This window comes from Anoplophora glabripennis, unplaced genomic scaffold, assembly GCF_000390285.2.
Source record: "Anoplophora glabripennis isolate ALB-LARVAE unplaced genomic scaffold, Agla_2.0 scaffold106, whole genome shotgun sequence".
Lineage (NCBI taxonomy): Eukaryota > Metazoa > Arthropoda > Insecta > Coleoptera > Cerambycidae > Anoplophora > Anoplophora glabripennis.
This window is the reverse complement of record NW_019416398.1, coordinates 242,284-264,761: the sequence shown is the minus strand read 5'-3', so window position 1 is coordinate 264,761 and position 22,478 is coordinate 242,284. Positions and strand designations below refer to the sequence as shown.

At 31.5% G+C, this 22,478-nt stretch overlaps 1 protein-coding gene across 1 annotated transcript in view; it reads left to right on the top strand.

Annotated features, from left to right (window-relative positions):
* The window catches only part of LOC108904098 (Down syndrome cell adhesion molecule-like), a 94,693-nt gene that overhangs the window by 52,918 nt on the left and 19,297 nt on the right, over window positions 1-22,478 (top strand). Inside the window, exon 3 of the mRNA XM_018706514.1 lies at window positions 12,552-12,768. Coding sequence (XP_018562030.1) covers window positions 12,552-12,768 — 217 coding nt within the window. The remainder of the gene's footprint in view (window positions 1-12,551; window positions 12,769-22,478) is intronic.

The window sequence follows — 22,478 nt, the reverse complement described above, 5'->3', positions numbered from 1 at the left end:
TTTACAGAAGACCCCCCCCCCTTGCCCCCCTAGGGAACCCCAGGGCCGTCGGGCATATTTTTCAGTATCAGATTCGGAATCTCCGACCCCGAAAACCTGAGCACACAAATTTCTACAACTTTTAGTCAATTTTTACCATTTTTAGAAAATTCGGAAAAATTGATGCATTCCAAGATGCAGTTTATGCACCCGCAATGCAGNCACACAAATTTCTACAACTTTTAGTCAATTTTTACCATTTTTAGAAAATTCGGAAAAATTGATGCATTCCAAGATGCAGTTTATGCACCCGCAATGCAGTTTCGATCCAGTCCCAAAGTGTAATAGATAGACTTTTTTCCTGATATTTTTCCGTAGACAATGCCGAAAACCGCAACTCGATCGGTTCATCAGAAAAAAAATTCCGTATTCTGGGTGATTTTGGTCTAACTTGCCTGGACTAGCAGTATCTAAGGGCTTTAGGTCCAGGATACTTGCAGAAACAGAGGGGCTAAATACGAATTTATCAACTATGTATTTATATTGTTCAGTTTTTCTAGAATGAAAAGTAAACGAAATGATATTTTTGAATGAAATTAATTCACAATGAAATATTCTGTGGAGCCCGAAATTTCAATTTGTTGTGATGAAGGTATAACGTGATACCGGTTGTATACATAATGCATTCATAGAATCTAGAGAATGTCTACCTGTGTCCAGATGCTACTAACTAGATCAGAAAAAAGCATAGCGTTTAAACAGGTCCACATTGTTTTGGGTCCCAAGAATTTAATTCTATTTATAGGGAATGATTTAACAATAAATATTTTAGATGTCCTAGTCTGTCTACAATTAAAAAATTTAATTTATTGGAAAGATAACACAGGCCGACAAAAAAAATTGTTTTGAGTTTTAGATCAGACCTATCATTTCTTATAGACTTTGATGTGCTGAAACTAAATTTGGAGTAAAAAAAATTCTTAGTTTAGATTTTTTATAATTGCAGGGACGAGACTCTTCGATATTGAATATGCAATTATCTCAATACTACTTTTGGTGAATATGAACAATACCGGCTCTATTCCGATCTTAATATAGATGACTGATTTCCTATGTAGGTATTTTTGGATGCTGAACACGAATCTGATGTCTAATCTTGGAGGGCGGTCCTTTTTACGGCCAAAAGGGCGAAAAAAGCAAAAACATAATTACATATATAGAAAAAAGAAGTGTAGGGTGTATTTTCCTATGTACTTTTGGGCGCTCAACATAAACTCGATATCAAAAAAGGGCAGTCTGCCCTTCTAAAGGCAAAAATTGGCAACAATTCTATTGAAAAATATCAAACGTTTAGTGATTGCTAAGAATAGCCTAACCTGACCTAATTAGTGCCAACCAAGGTTTGTGGCTGATCATAGAAGTGGTGAAAACTTGGTAGTATTCTTACGTAGGGTTAAAACACTTCCAAGGGTTTGCTGCATGCGTAGCTTAATACTTTGTGTCCTTTACTTCTACCAAAACTATCACACAAATATTCTTTTTCTATGTTCAAGATTTGAGTACTCAGGTTCTCTCGGTAATATTTTCATATAATTCAGCGAGTGGTACCATGATTGTTGATAATCGAAGAAGTTAACGACACATTAACATTAACAAAATTAACTCGTCAACTTTCACGAATATTAAAAATCATGATGCTAACAAATGTAGAAGAATGTTCGATTTTGAAATCAAATTAAAATTAATTTTCTGTCGACATATTGGAACTGAGGCATATCTACGTACCATATCGTGTACATTTGGCAAAAATATAAGTAGTAAAAATACGTTGAAATAAAAGAAATTTTCCTTTCTGCATTTTCTCTTAGCTTTATTTTTTTGTGAAAGATAATTTATTTTGAGATATCCACTACAGATCTACAGATATCAAAAAGGCGAATCTGATAGAATTTAACGATTGCTAAATTACTTAGGCGTCAGCAAATGGATAGGAGTGCAGAAATACTTAGAAACGTGGTGTCTACGTTTTCACGTTAAAAAGAGAAAAATATGTCGCGTTATGTTTTATAAGAACCACATCGTTATTTTCAAGAAGCAAAGTTACATGGAGATACCTATTCATTACCAGTATCTCAAAAGAATTCGAGTGCTTCTTTATATTATTTTCATTGATTGCAGGAATTTATTATAATCGAAAACTGGATTGCAATGCGGATAAAGTGGCCTTCATCGAAAATTTATTGTGTTTACATGACGGGTGATAACTGAACTCAGGTCGGCCCATCTTCTCGAATCCGTGAATTTTACAACTACTGTCAATTGTGTTTCGGGACGCTAATCTTTGTGAATAGTTCACAATAATTTCCATTGACTTTTTCTTTTGAAATACTTAATAGATAAACACATTTCTATGAGTATATGTATTTGGAACCAATGAAAAAAAAGAAGAAATTAAAATAAGTCTTTTTAACGGCACCAGTATTCGTTAATCGAGCTCAAGAAATTCAAATTGTGCGTTTTTTTAACTTCTCACACGGCTCTGTTATTTGTAACGGCACCATAAAAGTTCAACACTTGTTGCATCTCATCATAAAATGGTATCATATGAATCGTATCAGCATATCAGATTTTTCACAGACTGAGTTGCTTACTTATGGACATGCGATTTGATATGTGAACAATGCAATTACGTTGAGTTCAACACGTATAGCTAGCAATTTTTAATTTCAAGTCATAAAAAAATCTAGATGCAACTACACTTATTAACTTTTTAGTGTTCGTTATTTAGAACATTTTCTTCTATATTTTTTCGCTAAATTACTAAAGTAAGTTATTTGTTATTGTATTACAGATGGCAATCTTTGTTAATAAATAAAACTCAATCAACTTCATCTTTTCAAACTGGGTAAAAGCTAAAAATTACGATCTTAAAAGAGACACAAATAACGGGTGTCCCACGGTGACAAGATATATTTCAGATACCATTTCGATTTTAATTTTGAAAATTTGGGTAATAGTGTTTTCGGGCATGCCCTTTTTAACAAAAATAATGGCGTCCACCTAACGCTTCCGGTTATATCGGAAGTTGACGTCATCTTCGTTATTTTAAATCGAACATCCTGTATATTATTGCAATTTTGGATTCTACGTCAATTTTTAGGTGAACTTTCATAAAAGTTTCTTAATCTTAAAGTTAACAGTTTTTAGAACATATTTAATTTTTTTCAAAAAATATTAAAAAAGCACGCCCAATTCAGAAGGATGTGTATTTTACAATAATAAAATTAGAGCGATAAAATTTATAACTAAAACTCTAAGCTTCTCTGCAATAATTTCAAAGTGACTTAATTTTATACAGGGTGGTAGAAATTTAATGCCGAATTTAGTCAACTTTAAACCATCTTAACTTATTTTTTATAATGGAACACCCTATATATTTCTGCGCAACCTGGTGAGTAATTTTGTTCTCTTTCGAATGGTATATCTATCTCTTTTGGTTTTTAAGGTATTTACTGTTTTTCGTGCAGTCAACGGATATCGCATAATTTCTTGCAAGGATAGCTGTAAATTTTTAGCGGAATTTCAAAACAAGCACCTAATCTGTCACCAGTTTATTGTTGTCAATTTAACACATACAGTGAATGTTTATTTGAGTATTATTTATTGTTAACGAATGGAAAACGTTAACATTTATTCAAATTATGACATTCTAAATTTATTAAATCTATATAAATTTAGAAATTCATATAAAATTATAAAACATATCTCTTCTACTATTTCTTATTTAAAAATTTAAGATTAACTTTTCATTTTATTCTATACAAATGTTAAGTGAGATGTCAGGGGGTTTACTAAGGTAAGAATCAAGAGCTGTTCACAAGTAAATTTGCAGAAGTTATTAATTAATGATTTCAAGCTCAAGCTCCATTTGCATATGGAATATGGATATCAAAGGAGTTGGTTAATTACATTGCATTCCTTAATTTGTATTACTATAAGGAATTTGAGGATATAGTGGTAGTAAATTAATTTATAAACTGCATTAAGATGCATGCGTACAGAAATGATTTTGTAACAAAAACAGGGACGCGTAGTAATTTATTTGTTAGTTCTCGGAACGGATGGGCCAAAAAGTAAAATATTTCAGTCAACACCAATTTATCGGAAAGTTAATGGTTTTCAAGTAGGCTTAACGTCTCCAAGACCGTCCTTCGGGGAAGGCTTCACGAAATTTAGCAATATTTTTTGAACAAGTTCACTTAGAGTCGGGGCCATGTGTTGAGCATGTATAAAGAGAAAAATCGATATTTTTAATAACGCGCGAAACCACGAGAAGAGCGTAGAGGTTCCAAAGTAGAATTAAAACAAATTGTTAAATTGATAGTAATTGGAAAAGAAAGTAATAGATGAAATAGCTGGTTTATTGACGGATTTTCCAAGCTATAAGGATATATTAAATGAGATCGACTAATCCGTCCCGTATCGCTACACGGAGTCACTAGAGGAAGGCTAGGGTTACTTGTGAGTTCAGTTAGTCACAGAATTATTTATATAAATGTAAGTCCAGTTAATTAGGTAATTATTAACATGGCATAGTTATGCCAAAGCCTCCCGATATTCAGGGTTCCCGCCAGTAAGATAAGAACAGAAACGTCTGGACCCAAGAAATGGGCGTGTCGAAGCGAAGTGTCGAATTCAGCAGAGATCTACGAGAAAAAGTCAGTTCTTCCTTGGGCTTCACATTGAGCCGTCTACTTAGTTTTACAGTCTCGGGTTAATTTAATAATGGATAAAGTCATTCCAAATTTTGCTATGGATCGCGCATTCCCTGAATCTCGGTACGCTGTCGCGTGTCAATAAAGTAACTAATAATGTTTTTCGAGCCGTTGTGAAGTCTGCTTGTTTGTTTGTTTTGTTTTTATTGTTATTAAAACTCTTCCTGGAAAGTTTTGGTGTTTCTTTTTGTTTCTTCCAACCCCAGTGTCATCCTGTACAGCCAGTCACTGGATTACATTCTACGTAATTAATGGATGGTAAGTGCTTGAAATTCATTCTCTGAACATACAACATTTCTAAGTTCCCACATATTAATTAAAACGTAATGATAATTATAAACTCCCTTTCGAGAACTAAATAGTAAACTCTTTTGAAATCCAGACTCATTATGATACTGGTCAAGAAATAACCCCTCAGGTTACAATTTGCTTTATACGATAATGTTATTTATCAATTTTGTTTCTCACCGCAGAATAATAAATGATGTATTTTAAATTTCAAATTCATATGAATAGCTACGGTTTCTTAAAGATTAACTTACGAACTTTTAAAAAGAAAACTTATACATGGTGATCCAGGAATAAGTGCATAAAATTCGGGGCTTGATTCTATTCATAAGAATAATGTAATTCTCAATAACATCTTCTCGAATTCCTTTAATATTAATGGAGTTACATAACCCTAGCTCTTTTATATTGTCTAAAGCTATTTATTTGTGGTATAGTTTTGATTTTTTTCATATTTATTTTCATATTCTGCCACCAAAAATTTAAAAATTAATGAAATAAATCCTTGCGCCAAAGGGATCAGTCATGGGTTACATATATGAAGAAAAAATTACCTAACCAAAATTTTCAATGAAAGGAACAAATATAAAATATAAAAAAATATCACAATATCACGAGTCCAAGAATGACCTAAATGAAAGTTGTTCAATTTATCGGGGGAAGCGATTGCTGACCTTCAATTTGGCCTTAACCGTGACTTTGAAGGCCAATTTAATAATTTTAAATGGGACCCTCTATTTTTTGCACTTGGGAATGGATTCGGCAGAAAATTTTACATCCGGATGTGATCCCCACTTTGACCTTGCAGTCAAGATCAAGGTCACAGCGAGTTCAAATGATTCTGAAGCAACTTTGGAAAAAGTCGTTTGTCCTCGGAGTCGATTGGATTTTTATTAAATTACCCAGTCATGATTTTTAATTTGATCTTGACCTATACCTTCAAGGTCATTTGAAGATCGACTACAGAAATTGACCTTGATGACCTCTACAAATGTTGTAGTTTGTCTTTAATTAAGATGACTATCGCGCACATTTAACGTTTCGAAAATCGGTCTATTTTCGTCCAGTAGATAATAACGTTTTGTCTTTAATTTGTTTTTGACAGTTTATATTTGTTTGTTTTTTCTTTGTTTCCCTAGCTAGAGATATCATATGATGTTTATTTTATTTTTATTTTGTGACAAATTTTTGAACCATGTCATTTTTCGTTCAAATCCCCATAAATTATTTTATAAATTTTAAATTTCATAGTGTTATAAGTTAAATAATGTAATTAAACGTGATTTGACAGTTAGTAATATAAGATTTTTCTTCTATATTAAATCCAGTTTTATTCATACTGCAAAATATTCATATTTAAACATATTTTGTAGAGTTGACTCAAAACATTAAATTTGTTTCTCCTGAAATCTTTAATTTTGCGCTGCTTATTTTTATAAATCATAAATAAGACGATAACATATTTTATAAGTTTATAATTTTGATCTTTTTTTCCGTAGATGCAATAATAAATAAAGCAATAAATCTACCAAATTTAAACATAATCCTTTAACTGAAATATACTTTTTTTATCTGACTGACATTATAGAACTCTATTAAAATTGAGTTTTTGAGTAAATGCCATAGGGATTTATATCATTATGTTTAAGAGCCCAATCACAGTTATAGTCCTTCCAAAGTCAGTTGAATATGCAAAAAAACGTCTGGTTATAAAATGAGTTAGGGACGCCTATGAGTTTCATAGGCGTCCCTAAAAAAATGCTTCTGCTAAAGGTAAAAAATTATAATAATTTGTATATAATGTGTAGAAAATTTCTATTATATGTTCATTTGGCCAACATATTTTAATTATGTATGCCCTCAAACAATTTTATTATATTGGTGGTAAATTTTGTTTTGTTCCGTTTCAAGAGGTCTCCAAAATGCCACGTTGTGATAATATTAGTAAACAAAATATCCCTCTTATTTCTCCCTTTCGCAATAGTAATATGAATGATTGATAGAAGATGCCTATAATAAATTAAAATTGCCTGATTCATACCAAATTCCGCACTGCTGTACTGCACTGCTAGGCAATTTATGAACCACTTGTCGCCTGATGTGATTTATTGCCCAGAAGCCCAATACAACTGTGCTCGTTTTCCTTTGGCCGCGCTCGCATTCTTTAACTGGTCGTATACATTTCTACTACCTGCACGTTTAGTTCGACCAGACCTATATAATGGGTATGGCTAAATAAATATGGGAACAATTTTTTCAAATATTTCAATGCCGAGTTGCTGCGACCGAGCCTGGTACATACCTTGAAATTATTGGTTCTTTAATTGACTTTGGAAAAACTATACATATCTGCATTTATTTCAGGATCACAGTTATGTGCATTTATTTCTGGATCACCCTATATACATAAAAAAAAACGGTGAGGTACTTTTTCAAACGTTCTCTTTCTAGTCTTTTCATTACAAATTTTTAGGACAGAGTAATTACTATATTATTATTCTTTTTTTTTTTGTTTATATTGATAATCAGTTTTGACAACTCATGGCAGTTTGACCAAATTCGTCTTGTCTCACTTTCAAATGCCCATTTATTTAAATACGTTGTATAAAACTTTCATTAATCAACTACCTATATTTAACAGATCTAAGTAAAATTTTTGCGCACAAGTATTTAGTATTTGGTAGTATTTAGTACAGAAGTAATTTCTGTACTGCGGATTCTGTTCTGAATCTACGTATCTTGCGCACAAGATGAGTTAGGTCAAACTGTTTAGAGAAAATTCATTAATATTGTTGGAAACTTTAGAGTTTCCTACCTACCTATCCAACTTAATTTCAATTACTGGCTCAAATTTCGAGGACTACCTGTTCAGCACATATTAAAAACCAAAGGCAGGAGCCAATATCGTATCTATTTATTGCCTTTTGAATGATGAGAACCGGCTAAGTGCTGCGAACTTTCAGGAACACAAATAAGCAAGATTTGAGGAGGCTCTCTGAAAGATAGCGTCTGGATGAGTCGACCGTAGCCTATTTAGGAGCTTAGGCTGATGAATCTTTTCGGTAGATATCCGGACAATCCCCTTTTTATTCGAAAACTAAACTAATAAAAGCAACAACTTTCTTTCGCTCCAGTAACTCTTTTGTCCGGTCTCACATTTCCACCACCCCACCAGATAATATTTTAAGCGACAAGATTGAAGGGATTTGTTATGCATGGCTGTATGTACACGAAAATGGGTGCGCTTTGATCTGATTCTTTTTCATTTTATATGTTACACTCCACGTATTAAAGAGAGAAAAACGTAAAAAAATCAATAGATTAGCGATTTTCGGAGCAATGTAATATTAGGATTCGTATCCTAATGTTAAAATGCTTTTAAATTTTGTAGGGGTATTATCTCTTACAAAATTTAAAGCTCCTACGCCACTGATTTTTTCGAACATGGTTACATTAATTATGTTTAAAATTTATTTCACTCTAACAAAAATATTCCAGAATTTGTTTTCGTGAAATGATTTATAGATTTGAAATTATATTCAATTCATTCAACTTTATCGACTTATTTTAAATTTTAAAAATTAGTAGAGATCGGAAATATTAGGGTTCTCTTTTATGTAATTTTATTCAAACAAAAAGTGACACAACCGCCTTCTTATCACTGCACTCTTTACATTATAAGAATATATATGCAAGTACATATTTGCATAAATAGTAAGAAACAAAAAGAAGCAGTGTCTATTTTTTACACTAAACGCTTCACATGGAACTTATTATAAAATACATAGGTATAACATGTAATAATAAGTACAAGCAAAAGTTAATAAAATAATAATTTTTTAGTCATAAGGAAAGCGATTGTAGAAAATAACACAGCCAAAAGTAGTCTGTACTTTTTATGCGACATATGTTATCCGTAGTATTTTTGACTCTTGATCACGAATCCAGTGTCAGAATTGAGCTATCAGTATCACAGGAATTTCCTAACCTCAAAACACAGGTAAAAAATAGCAAAAATTCACGAAAAGTGCTAGGAAAAATACAAAAAAAAATGTTTTCTATATTCGGATGTTCATTTATATGATTAAAACCCCGCCGAATCTGAATCCGTGGTCAGAATTGATGGCTCATTTTCTAACCTAAAAAAAATGGGTCAATTAGTCAATTAATGTCAGACATCACGAATTTTCAAAAAATAACAGATTCGCGCCCAAATTTGGTATACGGGGGTATTCGGGGTCGCTGATCACGGATTCGAGGTCAATTGTGCAAAATTGAAAATGGTGGATCTAACATGGTAGATCAAATTTTCAAAAAATAACACATTCGTGTCAAATTTGGTATACGGAGGTTTTCGGGGTTACTGATGACGTATCCGGGATCAGATTTACAAAATTCGTTTTTAAAAATTTAATCAATTACCTATGTAAGTACCTACTTTATTACCTCAGATTAGCCAGAAAACCCGTTAATAGATCTTTTACAGAAAATAGAACAAGATGTAGCCGTAAAAAAGAAGGTTAAAACATGATTGGGTGCTCAAGTTATAAAGTACCTACACAAAATTATTACAAACTGCGGCCCCGAAAACCCACGTATACCAAATTTGACGCGAATGAGTTATTTTTTTAAAATTTGGTCGGCCATCTTGGATCCGCCATCTTGAATTTTGCGAAATTTGTCTCGGATCTGTGATCAGTGACCCCGAAAACCCCCGTATACCAAATTTGGCGCGAACGTTATTCTTTGAAAATTTGTTCGGTCATCTTGGATCAACCATCTTGAATTTTGCAAAATGACCTCGGATCCGTGTTCAGCGACCCCGCAATCCCACGTATACCAAATTTGACGCGAATGTGTTATTTTTTGAAAATTTGTTCGGCCATCTTGGATCCGCCATCTTCAATTCTGCAAAATTTACCTCGGATCCGTAATCAGCGACCACGGAAACCCCCGTACACCAAATTTGCCGCGAATCTGTAATTTTTTGAAAATTCGTGATATCTGACCTTAATTGACCCGTGGTTAATTGAAAGCCTTTTTTCTCGAAAATCGTCCACATTAGGAAGTTCTAACAAGAGTACCTACATTATTTTTAGAAAATAAAATTGTACATGAGAAATTGGAGCCCTAATGGTAAAAATCTAACCTTAAAAAAATTAGAACTTAAAATGTAATAGGAATGTAGCATAACTAGAGCCCTTTATGATATATCCAAAAAATAATTATTTGGCATCCTTAAGAACCCCGGAATACCAAATTTCATAAAAATATTTTGCACCGTCTGAAAATTTTCGTAAAAATTCAATTTAAAAAATTTTACTTTGTTGCTCTGTATCTCGAAAACAAGAGGAGATAGACATATAGTTCATAAGACAAAAAATTCTTATTTTTTGTCGTACTATCAGCACTTGTATTATATTTATGAATTAATCTATCAATTTTGATATTCCAATAGCAATATTCATTCATTTCATCATTATTTTTAAACAATGTTATAGAAATGACGTAATAATTTTGGTAATTATAGTATAGTATAGTATTATACATATACAGTAATTCTCAACATTATAAAAAGAAATGTGACTTGTATATTTAGATTTTCATATACATACAGGGTATTCCAGGAACTGCAGGGGACATTCCTCATGTAAAAATAAACAAAAAACCTTGGTTTATGTAAATACTTCGAAATAGTTGGTAGTTTTTGAAAAAAATAGNTGTCTAATCTATCAATTTTGATATTCCAATAACAATATTCATTCCTTTCATCATTATTTTTAAACAATGTTATAGAAATGACGTAATAATTTTGGTAATTATAGTATAGTATAGTATTATACATATACAGTAATTCTCAACATTATAAAAAGAAATTTGACTTGTAAGTTTAGATTTTTATATACATACAGGGTATTCCAGGAAGTACAGGGGACATTCCTCAGGTAAAAATAAACAAAAAAACCTTGGTTTATATAAATACTTCGAAATAGTTCGTAGTTTTTGAAAAAAAAATAGGAAATAAATAAATATATTTTTTAAATATTTCAAAACGTGGTTTGTGATAGCTTCAAAAAATTCTATAGAGTAATAATTCTACATTTCCGTTTCCAGTGCCGTAGTGTAAGGGGAAGGGTCCAGCTTTCTAAGTCTGGGTCTTATAATTTTGGGTACTTACTTCCATTTACTTTACAATATGATTTACAATGTTTTAGAATACTTTTAATTAATAAATTAACACATAAAAATCCAAATCTGATATACAAAAATAATAAGTAAAACATTAATAACATAACAAAATAAATGTATGTAGTTGAACATTGTTATTATAGCACGCATAAGTTGAATAACATTTCAGAAGTAATCCATTCCTTTTTCTTAAAGAAACTATATTTTTTGTTATTCAAAAGTTACTATTTCTAATTTCATTTGCGTTAAAGACCAAAAAGTTTAATATTATTTTTCTTATTTATTTGTGCTATTATAATGATAAATGATTTTTTTATGTGTAATTTGTTTTTATATGTTATTATTTTTGTATAAAACTAATTCAGATTTAACTTTCGTATGCATTAACCTATTAGGTAATTGAAATTCCGTTGAAAAACAGATGTTCTAAAAAGGTGGAAAGTTTAATAATTATTATACAATTTATGAAAATACGAGAAAGGAACATTTTTTTGCATATATATTGCTTTATCTAAATTTTTGGCAAATATAAAACAAAGGGAAATGTATTTCTTTATAAAATTTTCAACTAGTTCGTATTTTTTTGAAAATTTTTTTGTTAGAAAATAATAATAATAATGATCGGGACTAAAGTAATTTAAAAACATCCTGTTTTAAAAATGTATCGTAAATTCATAATAAGATTTTATAATGAAACAGCAAAATACAAAAAGAATTGTATGACCTCTTAAAAGTTCTAATCTGAATCAATTGATTTTCATTAATAACCATTTGCTAATCACTTTCTATAATAATTATAAGAATCATATTTTTAAATGTACCTACTCGTAGTAATAACTACTATAAATTGAGCCTTTATACTTGCTACCCTTTTGGAATTCTTAATAATATAACACTTTTCGATAATCTTTATTTTATTTTAATTGATTGTCCTACATAAAGTCCAGAAAATAATAACAATTTAAAGCGTTTTAAGAACTACGAAAATTTATAATTATTTCTTATATAAATAAAAAAATCCCTCTCTTCGAGAGGCAACAGTGGGACACACCGTATTAATCTGGTTTTGAATACATAAATCGCTTATCTGTAGTTGTCACTGATCTCAATTATACAATTTAATTGGAAAAATAGTGCAACTAATTGCTGCATTACTGCAAATTATCCATAATTTTTAAAGCATCTTTTTAACATTGAAAATCATATAAGATATTTTTTTAAGCGTTGTTTCCTACGAAAATGTCGCCTATGTAAAAGAAAGTTACAGATGCTTTACGATATGTCTTTATTTACAATTTCATCCTTTTCTATTTGTTTAAGGTATCCTGGATCCGCAAGAAGGACTCTCCGCCAACAATCCTCACAGTTGGCGTGGGGACCTACATAGCCGACGACCGTTTCCTGGTGGAACACGCTAGACACCTCCAGAACTGGGGACTAGTGATAAAACACGTTCGCCCTTCTGATGCCGGACTCTACGAATGTCAGGTGTCATCTCATCCCACCACCAGTATATTTATAGAACTGAGAGTGACAGGTAGGTTTGCCATGTATTATGTTTCAGCAAACAGGTTTTAAATAGCCGTTTTCTATAGATATAGCTTTCCTGTTAAAAGCGGATCGTTTAACATTTGTTTATTGAGGAAAATATTACATATAGAGACTGCCATAATAATAGTGCGCAGATATACAATAATTTAACAGCAACTTTCTCAGATATGTTTCACTTTAGTTTATATTTTTTCGGCGATGTTGGGTGTCGCATATATCACTTATGATTTAAATTATTAAAAGCCACGTGACCACTAATTTTGCTTGAAGTAGTAACTGTATTTCCTCAGCATTGGGAACTAAATTTTGATAAAATTAAAAATTATTAAGATAATAATATCAAGATTACTATAAAACACAACATTTTGTTTCACCGGCTGATTGGTGTAATTTTTCAGGATATTTTGTCAACCATCGCATTATCTTGTAATTGTTGTTTTGTTTATTGTAAACGAATCATTACTTCTGATAACTAAGATTTAGGAATGGTATCTATTATGCAATGATGGTTGCCTATGCTCACTATGGTCACTTGGTTTGTAGGTAATTATCTATAAAAGTTCCGTATATAAGTCGTTTCGTTTTAATAGAGCACCCTGTATTTTTAATCTGTATATGTTCCTGATTCCAACAACATACATGTGTTATGTGATTGTTTCGATAGTTTCCAAAACATAAAATTTATGAATTCATTTACACTTGATGTCTTAATCTAAACCTGCATCATTGTCACAGGATTATGTTTGAATTTAAATCAGACTGTATAGAAATATTGTTCTATACGCTGGGTATTACAACTAAGATAATTATTTTAGTTTTTGTTTATTATATTTTTTTCAACAAAATGAGCATAATTATATTCTATATGAGGAGAAATTTACTTAGCGCCATCAAATATAGGGCGATCTGAGAAAAAATTATAAAATTGTTGCAAAATATCTTAATTTAAGTGTTATCAGTTTGTAATAAATTGAAATGAATTGGGTCGTCAAGTCAAGTGGCCTAGAGCTTCCTACTCGACCATCATCAATTTTGCTGAAAATTGGGGTGGATACATATCTGGAAGCAAGTTCTATAAAGCTTTAGTTCCGTATATTAAATATTTGGGGCAGCATGTCCTTTTAACTTGAGGTCCGACGATTCTGGAAAATTTCGCATGCTCTCATAGCTCATCCAGATTAGGTATGGTGCTGAAATTCGACATACTAGATCAATTTTTTCAGGTAAGCAAGAAAAAATTAGTATGAATGTTCAAAAAACAATAGTTGATTCACAATTTTATCTCAAAGTGGCTCGCTCAAAAATCCAATTGCACTGTGTTTGTGCCATATTTTGGCAGCACGTAACTATTTCGTGGGTCTGTAGGATGAAAGCTTCAGGATGAGTGTATTGTCGTCCTACTGCTGTTGAAGAACTTCCTTCCAGATATGTATACACATCCACACTAATTTTCAGCAAAATTGGAGATAGTCGAGAGGAGATGATTTTCTAAATTACACCACTTGAACCAACTTGACTTCTATTTATTTATTTATTTGTTTATTTATTTATTTATTTAGAAATTACAATATCCAACGGGACAAAGTCCCAATTACAGGATAAGGTAAAACAGAAAACCTTAACTAAATTTAAAAAGAAAAAGACAAACTAACATTAAATATAAAAATATAAGTACCTACTACACAAAATAGATCAATCAAAATATAAAATATAAAATCCAAACAAAAGAACTTAGGTGATAATAAAAATATAAGTATTGCACAAAATATAGCAATCAAAATATAAAATTCACACAAAAGAACTTAAGTATAAACAATAACAGTCAAATAAAACAAATAAGCTAACTAACATATAAGATAAGGATTACATTTGCTAGACAAACAATTTTTTTATGTTACTCATAGAATGAAAAATTATATCAGGTCAATTTTCATACTTTTGATAATTGGAAATCATTTGATATAGGGGAGATGCTATTAGTAAATTGGTACGATGTGTGGGTAATTGTAAAGCAGAGGGAAATCGAGAATTAATTCTAGCAACATGATCCTTGAGACTAACGAGTCTGCATTCAAAGTGTTATTTACAATTTCGCCTACGACAGAGACTATTAAAATTAAAACAAGTAAGCAATAATTCTTGAGGAGGATAAAATCCATAACTAATAAATTGCATACTCTTTAAAAATCTCCGTTGTACTTTCTCTAATTGAATATTACAAATACTATAAATGGGACTCCAAACATCCGATGCATATCCAAGTTTACAACGTACAAATGCTGCATACAATATATTTACAAAGTTCTGAAAGTCCTTAGAATTACGCAAAATAAAGCCTAAATCCTTAGAAGAGATTTGGTTACTAAACTAATGTACTCGTCAAACGATAATCTAGTATCAGATGTAACACTAAGGTCAGAAAATTGTGTAACTCTATATAGGGTGTTCCTAAATATCATGTACATAAGGGAGGGAGTAATTCTTTGGCTTATTTCATGACTAAAAGTTCATATAAACATAGGTCCGCAAACGCTTAGTTACCGATCTACAGGGTGTTGAAATTTTAAGTTTTTTTAGTTTTTTCTCTATAGCTCCCACAGTTTTTGAGATATTTAGCTCAAATTTGGAATATAGGTTACGCTGTCATTGGACATGCCAAATGGTCGTGATGTTCTACAGAGTGATATTTTTTTAGGGGTTCATGCCCCTTTTTCTTCCTCTGAATTTTCGTGCGGTGCACCGCTGGTAGATTCTAAAATCAAAATTGGATTTTATGTTTTGTTGAGAAACTTTTTTGCCTCTTATGATTTTATATAATTCGTTAGAAGAAATTTAAATTCTTAAAATGGTCCAGTAAGCTCTGGCTTTATTTAGATAATCTCTTGTTTATATTAATTTTGATAGTTTATTCGCTGTAAAATTAAAGTTGGGATATCCATTTCAAAATTAATAAAATTTGGGATTGTTGTGAGATTATAATGAGTATTTAAAACACTTTTACACCTTACAGTTTATAACATAAACCTTTCATTTTTAAACATATGCAGACCCAAGTTACGATTTCAAATGCGAACTGTGAAAATCAATAGAAACAAGAAATTATCTAAATAAAGCCAAAGCTTACTGGACCATTTTAAGAATTTAAATTTCATCTAACGAATTACATAAAATCGTTTTTTATTTTTTTCTCGATAAGGGGCAACAAAGTTTCTCAACAAAACATAAAATTCAATTTTGATTTTAGAATCTACCAGCGGCGCACCGCACAAAAGTTCAGGGGAAGAAAAGGGGGCATGAACCACGAAAAAATATCACTCTGTAGAATATCATGACCATTTGGAATGCCCAATGATGTAAGCTCTACAGCGTAACTTATATTCCAAATTTGAACTAAATATCTCAAAAACTGTGGGAGCTATAGAGAAAAAATTTAAAAAATCTTAAAATTTCAACTCCCTGTAGATCGGTAACGAAGTGTTTGCGGACCTATGTTTATATGAACTTTTAGTCATGAAATAAGCCAAAGAATTACCCTCTCCCTTATGTATATGATATTTAGGAACAACCTGTATAAAAAGATTCATCAATTTTATAATCAAAATCTACATTAGTTTTGCGTCGACTGTAAGACAAAATTTTGCATTTGCTTACATCCAGAGGTAGATTACATGAACACCAACTGTGTAATCTGTCAAAATTATCTTGTAATATAGTACAATCAGTAGAAGATTTAACTTCCACGAACAACTCCAGGTCATCTGTATAGAGTAAATAGTTGACATCGGGACATTCAGTTAAGTAATTAATAAAAATAACAAACAACAGTGGCCCCAGGGTTTACCCTTGCGGAACTCCTGAAGATTGATGGAATTTACATGATTGAAATCTATCTAGAAATAACTACTGAAGCGAACATATTTGTATTGTTAAAATCAGAAACTTACAGGTTTAAAAAAATATTCGTATGTTGAGAATATTCTATTATAGTCTGTTTGGAAATGAAAGAGAGTAATAAAACCCCGAGATAAGAACCGGCCATGGGCGTGGTAATATTTCGTTTCAGGTAATTATCGGGTAACACTAATGCTAACAGGTAATGGGTGTACATTAGTATATTTTACTGGATACATCATAGGGCAGGAGCCAGTGTATTGTGACAGATCAATCCAGTCTTAGAGCTGAATATACGAAGACGTGCTAGTGCAGTAGAGTAAAATTCGACTTGTGTTTAGTGACTATTGTGCCAGTGGATATAATATTGTTTGGGTAAAATGTCGAGCTTATCAGATTACGTACCTGCTAAACGCGTGAAAAGATGTGCGCTGTCTCAGAATGAGAAGATTATTATATTAAATGTATTTAATGCATTGAAACACCAAAATCCTACCAACAGTGTTGACGACATCGTGGAAAAGTGTTCCAAAATGACAGGGATTGGAAAATCGACTATCTACAGACTTTTAAAGGAAACAAAAAATGAACAAGATACTGTAAATCCCCCAAAATCATCTACAGGGAGGTCAAAAGTCGTTATAGATGATTTCTTCAAAAATGTCATTCGCAGAAAAGTACACTCATTTTATTTTAAAAAAGAAATACCAACGCTAAACAAAATTTTAAGTGAACTTTCAGAGGACAACGATTTGCCAAAAATCAGTAGAAGCAAATTATGGGCCGTCTTACGAGAGTTGAATTTTTGCTGGGAAAAGCAGAACAGGAAGTCAGTTCTTATCGATAAAGATGAAATTATTTGTTGGCGAAGATCCTACTTAAGATCAATTAGAAAATTCCGTGACGAAGGGAGGAATATTTATTATCTAGACGAAACTTGGGTCAACGAGGGATATACTGTAACAAAAGTATGGCAAGATAAAAATGTAAAAAGTTTTCGACAAGCATTTTTGGATGGACTTTCAACAGGGTTCAAGGCACCTTCAGGTAAAGGGCGAAGATTAATAGTGACACATATAGGTAGTGCCAGTGGTTTTGTAGATGGCGGTTTACTTTTATTTGAATCTAAAAATACAGGTGACTATCACGAAGACATGAACGCAGATGTTTTCGAAGAGTATTTTACACAGATGTTGGATCTTATTCCTCCGGGGTCTGTAATTGTCATGGATAATGCCAGTTACCATTCACGGCAGACCGAGCGGACGCCTACGACTGCTTGGAGGAAAGCCGATATAATTCAATGGTTATCCGGAAAAAACATTTCTTTTGAAACAAATATGGTGAAAAAGGAACTTTTGACACTTGTCAATCTTAATAAAGATCAGAAAAAATATGTTATCGATGAAATGGCAACAAATCGCCAAATAACGGTACTACGGTTACCACCTTATCACTGTGAACTTAACCCAATCGAATTAGTCTGGGCGCAGGTAAAAGGAGATGTAGCGCGAAATAATACGACGTTTAAATTAAGTGACGTGAAAATTTTGTTAAAAAATTCCTTGGAACGAGTAACTGCAGATAACTGGCAAAGATGTATACATCATGTACAAAAAGAAGAGGAGAAAATGTGGGAACTCGATAATTTAATTGACGTTACTGTGGAACCTATCGTTATCAATCTAGGAGACGAAGATAATTCATCAGAATATTCAGAGGATGAATTTTAATATACCTACTTTTTTATTTTCTTTATTGTACATTTATACAACACTACATTTACTCACCATAATTTGAATTTTCAAAATACATATATTTTTGTGTGGAATAAAAGTCTATTCATTAAATTTAAATAAATATTTTGATAATAATATTGAATAATTTTATTTGAATTACTAAAAACCCTCTTAACCCGGTTATGATGCTTAAAGTAGCCTCATGTTTTGAAATGCTGTTTTTATATTGTTTACTTATAAGAGAAATGGACCGAGAAATTGAAGCGGCATAGACAAAGACGGATTGTCGGGGATTAAATTTTAGCTACCTGCTACAATATAGTACAATCCGGTCACACAAAGTTTTTTTTAAAGTACACCGATAATACATAATATAAAAATATTGAATATAAGCACCACATTTATTTACGATTTGCATACATAATAAGCTTTTATTACTCTCTACAGACTATACGAGATATAAGTAAAAGTCACACTTACGATGTTCAGTTGTTCTATAACTTTGACAGTAAACTGTTCCAAGGTCAGAAAACTTAGCTCAGTGATCCTTTCCATATATTCCATAAATTCGCCACAACAAATGATGACCAATACGTATTCTAATTCAGACTTTTTGCACAAAATTGAAAGTAATGCCTGACAACGTTCTAATAAAAAACATTCGACCACGAGGTTAGCTAAAATACACTTGACAAGTGGCGACGCATCCCAAAGCAGGCATATTTATCGAGTTACGGGTCACAGGTGGGCACTATGAGCATCGAAGTTAAGACACTCTGGAGCGGCCCCCGCTTCCTAGGCATTTTTGTTATGGAAATTTCCAGACCGCGTGTGCAGTTTCGCAAAGGAACGACGGTTTACCCAATTCTTATAGAAGCTGCGAGATACGTTTCGCATAGCTCTGACTCATTTTTTATTCATGTTTTGTTCCTACCTAAGTATAAATCAATTTGTGAAATTGGGGTTTTATGACAGGGGACATATTTTTTCTGGGTTTACTATGAGGAAATGAAATGCGTGCCGAACATCGATTCCGGTATCTGCAGTTATGTGGGGATATGTAAAGGAGGAACGGCGGTATCATGAAGCGATTATGTAGCCTTTCAAGAAATGCGGGATTCGTGTGGTGGTGATATATATCTTGCGTCTCTCACGGTTTTGTTGAACACGTCAGCTGTCGTTCTGATTTTTAAACCGTATATATTTTATAAACTAAAATTTATAGGAGCTATTGGAAAAAGTATATTATATCTACTAATAAAAAATTAAGAATAACGTTTCTTTATAAAATGTTTTCTAAGTCTACGATTCCTCGAAAAGTGTGAAAACTAGTTTTTAATCAGTTACGGAGGAAAACAAAAAAGTAGTCTGTTCCATAGATGCCAATGATGACGATCATATTGCCTTAAGTAACCGAATTAACAATGGGAAAAGCTTCATTAATCTCCAGTTTATTTTGCCAAAAATCACCGCTAAATCCTAAAAAGCAGGGAAACTTGGTGAAATTTAACCTACAAAGCATATGTCATATACTATATATTTAAATGTTATTGCTAGAGTAGGTCTAGCACATTTATCTACTGACACAAAGTGACCCACTAATCAGGTGCTATGAAGCATGACTACTAGATATTAGGTTGGATTCAATGCCATGCGTTCCATATAGACCATGTGGCCCAGTAAATGAAAAAAAATTGTAAAAAAATTCGTTTCAGATTGAAACTTAGTTTAATCGTTAGTTTAGGCAAAAAGAAATAATATTTCCCAAAAAGTATCGGTTTAAAACAACAAGATCATTGTTTAAACAATGATTATAATGTAAAAATTACCAAAAATAGAGTTTTTTAGCTGTATTAAAAAGCGCTCTCCAACAGGAGTTGTTGGTTTTGTTTATACTTATAGGCTTTCAGAAAACGCTGCTAAATTAAAATCCATTAACAATTCGTTTAAATAAATTAAACAAGATATGAATTAAAAAGAAACGCTATCTCGACTAAAAATGGTCCTAGTATATATATTTTTTTAAGTCGTGAAAAATTACCAGGATTACGAATGTCAAAGAGGTTTTAAAAAATATTCATTCTTCGCAAAGTTATTAACGAAAAACCTTATAAACAAATTACACTATTTGTTTATACGCTGTTTTGGGGAGGTTAGTCTATGAAATTAGAATTTCCAATTGCATATCTTGAAAATATAAGTCAAGACGAAACAAATGAGCCCTCATAAGGCCCTTTATTATAACGCTAAAACTGCGTTTTTGCAATTGAGAAAATGCTATTTCTATTAAATAAATGCAAGAACTCGTAAACAAATAAATATTTTTTTACCAAATTTTCAGGGTTTCTTAAGGGTAACAAAATACAACTTTTACTACAGTTTAGAAACAATGTATGCTCTTTTCATCTATTTATAATAAATTCAAATTTCGCAGGTTTTTTTTGCAATTATTTAAACAAATTGTTATTGGATTTTAGCAGGTCTCAAATGAAGCGTTTTTTGAAAACCTATAAGTATAAATAAAAAGCAAAAATATAGAACTAACGTAGAATGAAATGTCCCTAATATTGCCAATAAACCGCGAAACAGCGCCACGTAACATTTTGGAAGCTTACTACTACTTAGCTCCTAATGAGTAGGCAACACTTTATACTTTGTGAACTGATTACAGCGCCATCTATCGTATGCAAACGACTTCTCACTTATATCCTCTATATATTATTTTAAAAATTTTAAAAGTAAACCCTTATACAAATAGGAATAGTCAAGTGTCAATACTTTTGAGAACAGATTATTTAGTTAAACAGAAAATGTAGCGAAAAACTAATATTCAGTACTTTTCTAATTCACTTCTGCTTTGATAACGAAACTAGAGGTTTCAGAAACGTCATAGTGTTATTGTGATGTGTATTTGTTTTTCCAGTGCGTAACCAGACTTATACATGTAGATGTATGTCTCTGGCATCTCACTATTAGGCAAAAGTTTTCAGTATTGACACTTGACTGTCCCTATCGGTACAAGGGTTTATTTTTCCAGTTTTTTTTTCTTCAAACTATGGCAAAATATCCAAATTATAACATTTATAATGCCACAAATAAATACAGACAATTTCTTATTTATTATTTTATTATATTATAGTATTTTTCAAATTTTGACATTTGCCAAGATATACTTAGTAAATGGTTTCGATAAGGAAATAAAACATTTTTTAATAATTTTAAGTTTATTTTGTATCTACAAGAAATCCTAATTGATTTATACAGAATGTTGTTATGCATGTACTATTAAAACAATTTCTTGTTATGTATTTAATTGTAGGTAAAAACGACAACGATTTAATTCATTTGCTTCATAAACTTGATAAGTTGGTAAGTAAGCTGTAAAAATATAAAAATTATGCATGAACTGTTATAATAATCTCACGGAGATAGGTATACACCTAACCGAATATTTGTACAATATTGGGTTAAATTCAATAGTTCATATAGTTTGGAACTTTCAAACCTTAATATTAACAGTATATTTTCTATGTCTCAAACTGAATAAAGAAACCAATTCACCACCATTAAAAATTTTGTAAGCATCTAAGTATCAAAGGTTTTATAAAATATTAGTTGGAGTTTATCATCATACACATAATTATTTTTATCTATATTTAACTTAAATAATATGTAATTTCAAACATGCACATTTTATGTGGACTGTTTCTAATCGATTAATACAGGTAACATGAGTATGAGTGTTCCACATAATGTTGGTAAAGATATAGGTTTGGTTTTTAATAAAATATAACTTAAAACTTACACATCGTATTCCCAGTATAATATAATAACAAATAGAAAACTCTTAAGCACTAAATAATTATAAACACAATTCTTGCAATACTATAATTTACAATTTTCAGAGGATAACCTAAGACACCAAAGATAACGAAAGCCAAACTTCAAATACGTGCAAAGTACAAACTGCATTACCAACCAACCCAAAATGACAGGGTTAGCATTCTCTGCGCCATCTTTTATTTTGGAAGCTAACTAACATGTGACGCCGCCATGACAGTTTCAT